We start from the raw sequence: 12,063 nt of genomic DNA on the forward strand, positions 1-12,063 counted from the left end.
TTAATTTTTTTCGTGGCTTAGTATAGTGGGCAAACCCAACCCATTTGGTTGGTTTATATTTCAATATATTGTGTGAACTCACAAAATTGGGTTCACTCAGATGTAAGGAGTGAAGCAAGTTGCAATCATTGCTGGGATGATTTTGTTTAACTGTCAGGATGAGTGATAGACTCCAATTGACCATCATAAAAATATGTTGTTGTTGATAGACTCCTCCTCCTTGGTCCCTCCACTGGAGACCTATGTTTTTTAGGTGGATGGTCAGTAGTGGGAAGGTGATTCTCAGTAAATGTCTTTCTTGTGTACACCCATCTCCTTCCTAACTGGTTGAGTTTGCTTGGCACCTTAACCAGCACAGTTCAAGATCTAATGGCTGTGTTTGTAGAACATTATCACTTATAAGATGGCTTGTATATGTATGTGTGGATGGATGGATTGGAGAGTGGGTTAGTGTGGTATACAAACCTGTCCCTTTAGCTAGTTGATTGTTCCGTGCATTATACAATCTCATAAAACAGATTGATTCTGTCAACAGGTTAAACTGTTGTGCAGTCAATGTGTGCTGCTCTGCTCTGCTCATTTGCTTGTGGTTTGTTCTTGGGCCCAATTGGCACAGCTATTTCTCCATAAAACCGAGAGCTTGTTACATGTAGTCCAGGCAAAAGAAATAATAAAATACAGTCACAGGGGCTTGTTTAAGGCAGATCATTGCATCTTGTTTGAGAAGAGACTTGGGTTTCAGAAATGTAATTTCTAAAAGGGTTCAAACACTGGGCTATGGTGTATACATTAATGGGAATTTGAGTCCAGAGCATGCTGGCTTTTTAAATGAGTTCACAAATTGCAAAATAAACTTCTTTTCTGAGTGTAATTGCTGAGTGACTCCAGTAAAAAATCAGTAAGAATGATTCCATAGGTTGAATTTAAATAATAGAAAAGCAAACAGTTCAGGCAAGTGGCTATTGTGAAAAAGGGACTGAACTGGGAAAGTAGATTGTATAAAAATCCAAAATATTTATTCCCAGCAGGAATCTAATGTTATGGAGCTTCTAGATGGTGCTGTTGGTTTTTATCAGGTATTCTAGAATTTTATAAATGTGAACCTATATCTTTACTGTTCTCATCAGAATCCAATGGGCTGCATCTTCATGATTTCTGCTCAAGCCTTCATACTCCATTTGCCATACTATTTTTCTATTCTTGCAGGATATCTGGATTAACACCACTGCAACATCTGGAAGATATCTGGACTTTGGCATCTGACCCAGATGCAGGTTTCTTCTGATGGCCCAATGTTTTTTTCAGTCTGTTTGCAGGTTCTCAAGATGTCTTTTCCAACCTGCCCTCAGAGAATGGCCATGCAAATATATCCATGGTGGGTCTCAAGATGGAACCCTGTGTGGTCCCCCATTGCCACCTTGGGCCATGCTCCCCCAGTCAAAGTCAACAGAAACTCCAGGCTCGGCGGAAACTCAGTATTGCCTGTCTGGTCTGCTTTCTCTTCATGGTTGGAGAAGTCATAGGTCAGTTTTGTCAAAAGGTATAATAGAAGATCTGCCCCATCTATTTATTAATTTATTAATCATCTGGATTCACCTAAACACACTTAACCTGGTTATTGAATTAACCCATTTACTGGGTTCACCCAACTCATTAAACCATAAAGTAACTAAAAGGCCTCTCTCTGCACAATACATGAGGCGACACCTCCCCCAAAAACCAAGGTTATCTTATCAACCAGTTTAGCAAGTTGTGCATGCGCTAGGTTTTAACTGATCTGTCTCCACCTCTGCCTTTGAGGGCCCCTGAGGCCTTTCTGCTTGCCTTCCAGGTGGATACCTGGCACACAGCCTGGCCATCATGACAGATGCAGCCCACCTGTTGACAGACATGGGCAGCATGGGCGTCAGCCTCTTTTCACTCTGGGTCTCTACTCGCCCAGCCACCAAGACCATGAGCTTTGGCTGGCACCGCTCAGGTAGGTTCTCTCAATAGCTGATTGACTAAAGCTATAGCATTCCTGTAGTATAACTACCCAACCCACATCATTCAAACAGGCTAGATCCCTTCCCTGATATTAGCAGAAAGCTGAAGCATATTTTTTACACTAGAAGCTGGAGCCGTTCTCCACAAATTGACATACAACCTAGGAAAATTTGTTTACCCAGCAATCAGAGCTGAGGGGAGATGGTTGCATTACTAAGCATGTGCACATGGCTTTCAGCACATGGCTTGCGAATTAGGGTTACCATTTTGCCTGAAGAGGCTAGAGTGGACATTAGAGTAACTGTGGGTTGGCCTTCTACAGAAAAGTCTGAATGGAATTTACATTTCTAGAAAACTGTACCAGATTTTTGGTTTTGACTTAAGCTTTTTCTGTTCATTAAAAAAACCGCATTTAGACAACAGCACCCTTGTCCCTGGTTTCACTTGTGCTACATCTGAGGGGTGTTCGCACTAACCCGTTGACAGCATGAATGAATTCTGAAGGATAATCCTTCTGATCTTGTGGTTTAAGATTTTCCTCTGATCAGATTCTTTTTAAGACTGGGATTGGCTTGGGACAGAATGTTCACTGTATTCCTTCCTTCTCATTATACCCTGTGCCAGAGTTGTTTTTCTCTGTCTTATCTATTGAAGTTAATAGCCCAGCAAATAAGTGAAACAACTTTTTGGATTATATTTAAATTTGTTCTACTTCCTTGAATTCTAACAGAAATCTATCTGAAACATCCTTTTGTGAGTATTGCTCCCCCATGTATGAAGTCTGGGATAAAGACCTTCTTTAAAAAAAGAGCTTCTCTCTAATCAATACAGTGACTCAATATATGTGTACTGCCTACTCTGTGGGTGCTTTTTTCCTATTGTCCCTTTGCTTCTCTCCATTTATCCATAAAATAATTACACCAATTAAAAAAAAAAAACAGCATTTGAACACATGTGATGCATCTCCAAAAGAAATGTGTGTTTGAAAGACTAGAAGGATGGACTTCTCCCTTTTGTACCATTTCAAAGCAGATATCTAAGGCAAAATGCTTAGAAAAAGCAGTGTGGACTTATGTGCACTGTGAATAAAGGTCTCTGAAGATCTAATAGGACCTACACTATGTTATAGTTGCTGAATTCGAATGTAGCAATACTTCTTAAATTACAGTTTTTCAAAGGTTGGGCCCTCCCCTAGATTAAGGCTTGAGCTTTTCAAGCCTCATAGTAAGGAGTTTAAGAGGCTTTCTGAATGCTACATGCAAATAGCTCCAAGAGGGGAGGGAGTAAGGAAGCAGAATGACTGACTGAAGATAAAAGAAGGTAAATCTATCTACTTTCCTTTTTAGATGTTTTATGAAGATCAAAAGAAACCAAGCAGGAATATTCTCCAGCATCCATTTTCAGGGCTGCCTATTTTGAACATTTGAAAATAGCTTTCTGTGAGATGTATTTGTCCGTTGTCTAAGACTTCCCTACAGTTCTCTTTCCCTTTCCTTCCTTCAACCATTTGTCTAGGTCAGTGTTTCTCAACCTCAGCAGGTTTAAGAAGTATGGACTTCAACTCCCGGAATTCCCCAGCCAGTAATCTGTTGGCAATTAGAAGTCTAAAGAACTTCTCGGGGTAGGCAGTCATATCATCTTTGATGAGGAAAGGAAAAGGAAGGAAGGCAAGAGATCCACCATCACAGCTGCTGGATTCTTTTCAGCCACCCACAAAACCATTACCATCAGTTTCCCTACAGGAAAGATCCTAGAAGTTTGGTTGTTTGTAATTAAATAATGGTTATTTTGTTTTTATTTACAATTGTTTGGAATACTTATAAGCTGCATGGGAGACTTGTTATCCTGAAATGCAGGATTTAAAGCTAAAGCTGAAGAAAACTATTTTAACTCACATCACCTTTATAGGTTGAACAAAATGGATGGGCTCAGTATCACCCAATTAGTTTTATAGCAAATGCTATTTCCACATTATTCCCCATTCTTTTTGTTAACACAAAACAATGCCATCATAAACTTGGCTTCCTCACAGATCCATATCCTATTTCTATTATAGCTCCTTACTGAAACATGTTGCCCAAATGTGGGAGTGTGCCTATTACAGGCCCTCAGAATGATTTTCTCCTCTGGTTTTTGGTGTTGTCCCTTTTTGGCACATCATCCACCAACTTGTGTGTCATGAATAGGGTAGAACTGATGTCAATGTACCCTATTGCAGTTTGGGGACTCAGTCGTGGCTTCTCTAAGACTGTTAACAACTGCTTATTTGAGTTCTTGCAAGCACATAGTTGTAGCAGTGATAATATCTAGCCACCTTATTTTCTGTCAGCCTCTTTTCTTACTGAGTTTGATTTTTCCAAGTATCAGGATTTCTCCAATGTGAGAAAGGTCTTTTCACATTGCATATCCAAACTATTTCAACATTAACTGTGTTATTAATGTGTGTCCAGTGATCAGTGTGGTTTTACTTCCTCTGCTGTTGAATTATGTGTTCTTGTCACCCAAGGTATTCTCAATCAATTTTTATAGTCCAGCTTTCATAGACATATATTATAGCTGGAGAACCATGGACTTGATAATGCAGACCTTTGTTGTCTTTTCACATTAGTATTTTGCCTAGACTTGTCTTTCTCCCAAGGAAGTTATATCTCTTGATTTCATGGCTATAGTCACCATCCCTGTGAATTTTTGAGCCTAGGAAAATAATATGCTACAACTTCTCTACATATTTGCACTGTGTTAGTATTGTCTGTTGACATAATCTTAGGGTTTTTTTTATATTGAGAAGCAAGTCAGCTTTTGGAGTCTCTTTTTTCACCTTTAACAAGAGATTCCTGATGTCTTCCTCACTTCAAGACCTCAAAGTATCATCAGCATATCTAAAGCTGTTGATGTTTCTCCCAACAATTTGAATTCCAATTTCTATTTAATCTGGTCCAGCATTTCTCATGATATATTCTGCATGTAAGTTAAATAAAATCTAGTACCTTGGTGTACTCCTTTCCCAATTTTGAACCATTTACTTGCTCCCTATTCTGTTCTAACTGTTGCTGTCTAGACATCAAATAAATTCTTTTTTTAAAAAAAATTATTTTATCAAATAAATTCTTCAATAGCCAGGCAAGATGGCTGAATGCACCCATATTTTTAAGGTATATATACAGTTTGTTGTGGATTATACAGTTAAAAGCCTGAGCATAATAAAAATGCCAAAACAGTTGTCCTTTTGGAGCTTCTTTGCCTTTTCTGTTATCTATTAGATATTAGCAATGTAAACTCAAGTGCTCCTGCCTCTTCTGAATCTAGTTTGTACATCAGGCAGTTCTCATTCCATGTATTGTTGAAACCCAGATTTAAAATCTTGAGCATTAGCTTATAAGTGCCATTGTTCATTAAATACACCTGATTAGAGAATGTAAGTTTAAAGAGGGAAATCACAACATAAGGCTGTTTAAATCTTCAACTAGTGATGAAATGAATGTTGCCATGCCATGGTCATTTCCATACTTGTGGTTTATACTGTCTTCATAGCATTACCCAGCCATTGTAGAAGTGATATAAAGCCTGTGTACATCACTGTTATTTTGGCGTGATGGTTGGGTGATACTAAAAGATGCATGGAAATGATCTAAGGAGAACATGGTGGTTGTCAGGGCACTATAAAACAGCTCTAAATTGCAAGTAGGGAAAGGGCCAATGTGAAAATTTAAATCAGCTTGTATGTTCTCCCAAAATTTTCCCCAAATAATTTTGAACAGGCCCAAGATGAGGTCCAAGCCTTGCCCTTGAGGTGTGAAGTGGGTGCCAGGCTACACTACTGTTCCCTGAGCAGCTTGCAGAAAGAACAAGAAGAAAATTGCTGAGATAATCAGGGAACCTGAACAGCAGCTCTCTTCTTCCTCACAGAAACGCTGGGTGCCTTGGCTTCTGTCCTCTCTATCTGGATTGTTACAGGAGTGCTGGTCTACCTAGCTTCAGCCCGCATAATCAGCAACGACTATGAGATTGAAGCCTCTGCGATGCTGGGCACTTCAGCCTGTGCAGTGGGAGTGAACATCATGTAAGGAATACTGGGATGGGGGAAATAGTTGAATATTAACTCTGTGAGGAGGCAAATTTAATGATTGGGTAGAGTGTCCATGTGCGACCCATTGTACAACAAGCTAGCTTCTGTTGCATGTTGAGGGCAACCTGTGCATGAGCAGGCAGGCCCTGTTCATGGTCATAAGAGACTCATTCAATTTCTCTTTAAGGCGCCACTGCATTTTTGGGGTTTTGTTGATAGTTCCAGAATTATTTGGCTGGTTTGGTTGGAAAGAAACCTCTAGATAAGATGGACGTTTGATCTGATTTTTCCATAATCCACTTCCCTCTACTAGTGATTTTTACAAAATGTCTTCTTCCAAAGTTGTCGTCTTTTAATCCCCCAAGATGCTGGAGATAACATGGAAACCATTGCTGATCCTATGGCAGTGATATTTCTCTTAGCCTGTCTTGCTTCCTGCAGAGCAGTTCTAAAATATTAGATAAATAACTATGTATGAAAATAAAATGTGTCCATGTCTGAGAGATTTGCTACTTCACTTGGCTGTCCTCCTAAAAGCACTGATTAGGAGATGCCCATAAGGATCCATACTGTAGCTGCTATATTTTGGGTTGCCCCTTGAGCACTGTGATAACAAGTGAAACAGGAAAAGAAGCAGAGGAGGTTTCCTTCTCTTATATAGCTTTTGACTACTTTGTAATTAAACAGTATCACCAGTGTGAATATGATACCTATGCCAGTCCAATGTCTGTACCAACAATTGGTGAAGGAACAGGAAAATTGGTGAAGGATCAGCAACTATAGGGTTTGCTGAAATGGATGAGATTTTTAGGATTGTTTGGTGAGAAGTACAAACAAACATGACTTATTTATCATTCTTATAACTCTCCACAGCATGGCCTACCTTCTGCATCAGTCAGGTTCTGCACACAGTCATGGACTCAGCACAGGGGGCTATGAACAGATTGAGGAGAGCACCTGTGGCCCCTCCATTCCCACCCATAGCAACACCAGTGTCCGAGCGGCTTTTGTACATGTGGTGGGGGACCTGCTTCAAAGCATTGGGGTCTTTGTGGCTGCCACTGTCATCTACTTCAAGGTATGAAGGACCAGGGTATGATGCCTATTTAATACAAATCAGACATTTTTCTTTCTCTTGCTTTCTGAATGAGGATCCAGCATCTCCCGCCATTACTTCCATTCCTTCCCCACCAGCCTGAAGGTGTAGCTGTGTAGAAAAACAGCTATGGAATCCCAGCACAACTGAGGTCACCAAGGAGATAAATATAGAACAGCTGATGGAAGAGATAGCCCTTCCTCTAACATTGCAAAAGAACCTATGGTTGGCCAGATGCCTTTGCCCTAATGGTAGGTCTGACTGGGAGATCAGGCTCAGGGAAACAGAGATGTAGGTGTCTAATTGTTAGAAGAAGAAGATACATTTTTCTTCCAAAAGCTGCCTCCATTTCATTTCCTGTACATGCAACTGTTCAGTGGAAGAGATACCAAGTTCCTATCCAGACCAGTTGGGAAAAGGAGGAGCTTCTGAGTACAATTACTTATTGACATATAATGACAACTGTTTCTGGTAGTGTGAAGCAGTGGGCGCTTTTGGAATTTTAAGGCTACTCTCACAAAATGTGCAGCCATGGTTGGCTGGCCAGTCGCAGAATATCAATTTGCCTAAAGATAATCTAAAAGAAAACAAACGTACCAATCAATTTAATGATGTATGCATTTTTGAAGAGAGCAAAATATTTTTAAACAAAATTAAAATAACCATAAAATAAAATTGCAGTGTAGCATAGAGAACCTGGTTACTTCCAGAGGAATTGTCTGCACACAAAGTTTAGGCCTACTGTACTCTATCTGGGCTACGAGTCCATCAGAATGGCAGCCATCTAGTGGTCATCTGGATTTTTATAGCTCAGATATAACAAGGTTAATGAAGATCAGAGTTCATGAACACTCTACTGAGAACCTTGGCTATAGGAGATAATGGGGTTTGATGTGACTTCTCATCCTTTTCCCTTGCAAAACCAACTCAGGGTGTGAGAATTGGGAGGTGGGGAAGTAGCAGGATGCTTCGTACTGCCTGCCATTCCCTTTCCTTCTTTTTGCAGCCCCAATATAAGATTGCTGATCCAGTGAGTACTTTCCTCTTCTCAGTCTTTGTGTTGGGCTCCACTTTAACCATCCTTCGTGATGTCTTTCGAGTACTCATGGAAGGTAAGCTGCATTTCACAGCTGCAAGGGCTACAATATGGAGGGGATGGAATTTTTAAAAAAAATTCTAGAATGATTCTTGCAGATAATTGTTAATAATTTTCTACAATAAAATTAACAATGCTTTTTGTATAATTAATAGTGTAAGTGGATGGTATAAATGCATTTAAAGCTGTGGGGAATGGTGGCAAGACTGAAGGAGATTTCCTTAAGTATTTTGAGGAGGAAAATAATGACAGAAATCTCTTTAGTTATGTATATCAAAAGGTGAAGAAACGAGAAACCACTGGAGGGCCTGGTCATAGGTTGGCCCACAGATCTCCTGCCTCAAGACCAAGTGGCAAATGCATAGAAATTGACCACTAAGACTTTAGCAATAAGAAAATGACCAAAGCAGGGTCTGCATTGATCAAAGTAATAACAATTAAGAAATTATCCTGATGATGATCAACTACCTACAGTTAGTTACTGTACAGTGTGGGATTATTTCCAGTCGGATCTGTAGCAAAATGTTGCATGGGTGTTGCACAGAGCCCAGTTGAAATGCTCCACTTTAGGGTTCTTGGCAAGTATATCTGCTGCTAGATATTATAGGCTGCAAAGCAGTCAAACTGGCAGTCTATTCCTGCTTCCTGTTTTTAATTTTCCACCTGGCATTTGATATTCTGTGGTACCAAAGAATATTCAGTCCTTGCTGTTCAGTTCTATAGTTGGTTTGTCCATTTAAATTTTAAAAAATGCTTTGTCCTTCTGCAAACCTTGAAGTTTCTCAAGGTCTCCTCTTACAGTTGTCTGGATTTGGCTCAAGTCCTGCTTGTACTTACCACTCATGCTTGTACTTAGATGACATTTGATTGGATTATGTGCCATCGAGTCAGTGCCAACTCTTAGCAACCACATAGATAGCTTTTATCCATAATGATCTGTCCCTAACCTGATCTTTCAGGTCTTCCAGTGGTGTACCCATTGCTACTGTAACTGAGTCGATCCACCTTGCAGATGGCATGATTAAGCTAAAGATCCTGAAAGTGTTATGCAATTTACTGGAAACTGCTAGGAGCCCATATCAGGATGAGGGAGGCTCACTTATGGCTTGGGTTTCAAGGAAACACCAGGAATCTGACTACTAGCCTTGTCTCTCTTCAAACTGTAGTAAGAAACCAAGAGTTGTATAATGGCTTTTAGACTAGCAACAGCATCAGTATCCCTCTGTTCAGGAAAGGCTCTTTTAGATAAGAGGGCCATCACAGATGATGATACCCTACTGAAATGCTTTCCCAGCTCACACTTATGATTACCGCAATTGGAACACACAGGCTATGCTTATGGGATCTCTGTTAAAATGTGCATGAGTCACAACTCTTTAAATAGAGGCAGTAACATACCTGAGGCTTGTTGTGCTATCCAAACTATAGCAACCACCATTGTTGGTTCATGGAAACCAGAATTTGAAACAAAGATTTCTAGTTTCCACAGTTCAACAATGCTGGATGCTCTGAGTCTCAGGTAACCTCTAGTCTTTGCTTAAAGAGCCATATACAACCACATGAGTATGTTAGATAGCATTGTACATGCACTCATTAATCCTTTATTGAGTTTCAATGTATTGTGTGAACCAACCCACTTTGGGCTTATTCAACAAACTTTAACTGAGTCAAGGCTCAGTGCAACTTATAAATCTAGAAAGTGAATATGCCCTCCATTGGAGAGGAGCAGAGCTGGCAAAGGGGATTTTCTGATCAAGAGGAAGAAATAAAATGATGTATACTACTCCTCTCAAAATTCAAGTAGAAAAATAAGTGGAACTGTTTTCTCAAGACTGGTCTTGGAATAATGTCCCCATACTGAGTTGGATAGTTGGTTAGGCAGTTCCTTTTCCTTAGGCACTTCCATTTCCTTAGCTCAGGGGAAATTGCATAGAAGACAGCTCTCTTCTCCTGCATCTTGTGGCTTCTTCCCAGGGTCTGCTACCTAAAATGACTGCCTTATGGTAGGTTTGGATTACATAAGAGACAGTCACTTTGAGCAATTCAGGCAGGGATTGGAGGCTTGTAAATGGGGATTGAAGTGGGCAGTTAAGCATATGCTATTTCTTTCCGTCTTTTAGGGGCACCACGAGGTGTGGAGTTCCAAGCAGTTAAGGAAACACTGCTGTCTGTCAAAGGTGTGAAGGATGCCCATAATCTGCATCTTTGGGCTCTAACTCTGAGCCATCACGTTGTGACTGTACATGTAGCTGTTGGTGAGTACTTTCTTTCTCCATTCTGAGACTGCAGCTTGTAGCCCCTGTAGGAAACCTGCAATCTCTCATGGGCTTTCAGACTTGGTTAACAAGAATAGGAGGATAAAGGCTTAAAAATACAGAGATTATGGCAGAAGCACATTTCTGGACCCTGGGAAGAGAAAGGAGAAGAAAGTGGAGGAGACCCACAGAGTTTTTAAAAATGGCACAACCAAGAACACACAGGACAGAGCCTTCAAGATTTTTTCTCCTAATGTGGGTGGATGTGGTGGTGGTATTGGTATTATTGCTGTTGTTGCTATTGCCTCCAAAGCCCTCTGGGAGAACCAAACATCTGAAGACTTTAGAGAGTCTTTTTCAAGTTCTGAAGGTATCTTAAATCTTGTTACAGATGCATAAGACCCCCATTTTACCTTTAAAACTTTCAACCACCCCTTGATGATTCCTGGCCCTGCCCAGTTATAGAATGGAACCCTTGATATCTTATTCCAAGCCTGTGCTGCCTTGAGCTCTTTCAGAAAATTCTTTTGTAGTCTTACTTGAAGATGCAGAGGATTGAACTCAGGATACAAAATAGGATCTCTACTACTCTGGCCTGGATCCTACAAATAGTAGCTTTTCTTTCTCCTGCTATTCCACAATATTCCACCAGATGTAGGGGATGTATGAGATAGTCTGAATTGGTTTACAACTGACCCTACTTTGACCTTTGCTTCCAGAATCCAATGCTGACATGGAGGCTGTGCTACAAGAAGCCACAGCCCTGCTACAGAGCAAGTTTGGCTTCTTCTCATGCACCATTCAGGTGGAGCGCTACCTGGACGACATGGCCACCTGCTGCCAGTGCCAGGACCCACAGGACTAAGGGCAGTGCTACTCTGCTCTGCCTTTCTTTTCTCTTCAACTGCCAGTCCCAGGAGGTGCCTGGATATCCTGGGCCAGAAGCAGGGACCAGTCTGTTTTGCCATTCACAGCAAAAGCCTCCTCTCAATGCATGTTCAACCAGCATATGCAGGAAGTGGCAGAGCACCAGGGGTAATTGTCTGCCCAGCCAGGGAGGCCTCCATAGAAGAGTTGATGGTGGTTGAGCATCCGTTTCAGGCTCAGCCTTGCCTCTTTATATCATATTCCAGTCAGGTGGGGGCACAACTGCTTCCCATGTTCATTTGCTAAGTGTGTCAATGTGCAAATCCAACAGAAATGGGGATGTGGTGGCAAGGCCTTTAAGCACCTGTAACACTCTCCCCATTTGCTCTGAGATGAAAAGCTGTTGTGTTTTCAGTCTTGGGTAACCTGGTGCTTGTTCAGGCCTTTTATTGTGACCATCTCTGTGTTTGCATGTGTTGCAGCAGCAACAAAAATTTCATAATGGATGTGAATCATCTAAGCATGTGTGGAGCAACATTATTCCACTCTCCTTCCTATTGTGACTAATACTGAGAAAGTAGAGCAAGCCCAATTTTGCTTGCAGAACAAAAGAGCAACAAAATTATCCACAAAAATGTCTTCTATCCCATTGATCTTGCCACCCCCACCCCCACCCCCACCCCCACCCCAGCTGATT

At 40.9% G+C, this 12,063-nt stretch overlaps 1 protein-coding gene across 1 annotated transcript; it reads left to right on the forward strand.

Annotated features, from left to right (window-relative positions):
- The first annotated feature begins 1,222 nt into the window (after positions 1-1,222).
- On the forward strand, positions 1,223-11,631 carry SLC30A3 (solute carrier family 30 member 3). The gene is made up of 7 exons (XM_025167880.2): positions 1,223-1,523; positions 1,832-1,978; positions 5,893-6,046; positions 6,926-7,130; positions 8,155-8,260; positions 10,365-10,499; positions 11,219-11,631. The coding sequence occupies exons 1-7, from the start codon at positions 1,373-1,375 to the stop codon at positions 11,362-11,364; spliced, it is 1,044 nt and encodes a 347-aa protein (XP_025023648.1). The 5' UTR covers positions 1,223-1,372; the 3' UTR covers positions 11,365-11,631.
- The last annotated feature ends 432 nt before the right edge of the window (positions 11,632-12,063 follow it).

The sequence above is a fragment of the Python bivittatus genome, unplaced genomic scaffold (genome assembly GCF_059951505.1).
Source record: "Python bivittatus isolate LINGU-HERP-01145 unplaced genomic scaffold, Pbiv_v1 ctg000690_np1212, whole genome shotgun sequence".
NCBI lineage: Eukaryota > Metazoa > Chordata > Lepidosauria > Squamata > Pythonidae > Python > Python bivittatus.

Bases quoted from the DNA above. Each gene is read 5' to 3' on its own strand.
- SLC30A3 (XM_025167880.2), top strand. From the start codon at position 1,373: ATGGTGGGTCTCAAGATGGAACCCTGTGTGGTCCCCCATTGCCACCTT. The intron at 8,261-10,364 runs GTAAGCTGCATT...TCCGTCTTTTAG, and splicing joins CTTTCGAGTACTCATGGAAG to GGGCACCACGAGGTGTGGAG. The intron at 10,500-11,218 runs GTGAGTACTTTC...CTTTGCTTCCAG, and splicing joins GACTGTACATGTAGCTGTTG to AATCCAATGCTGACATGGAG.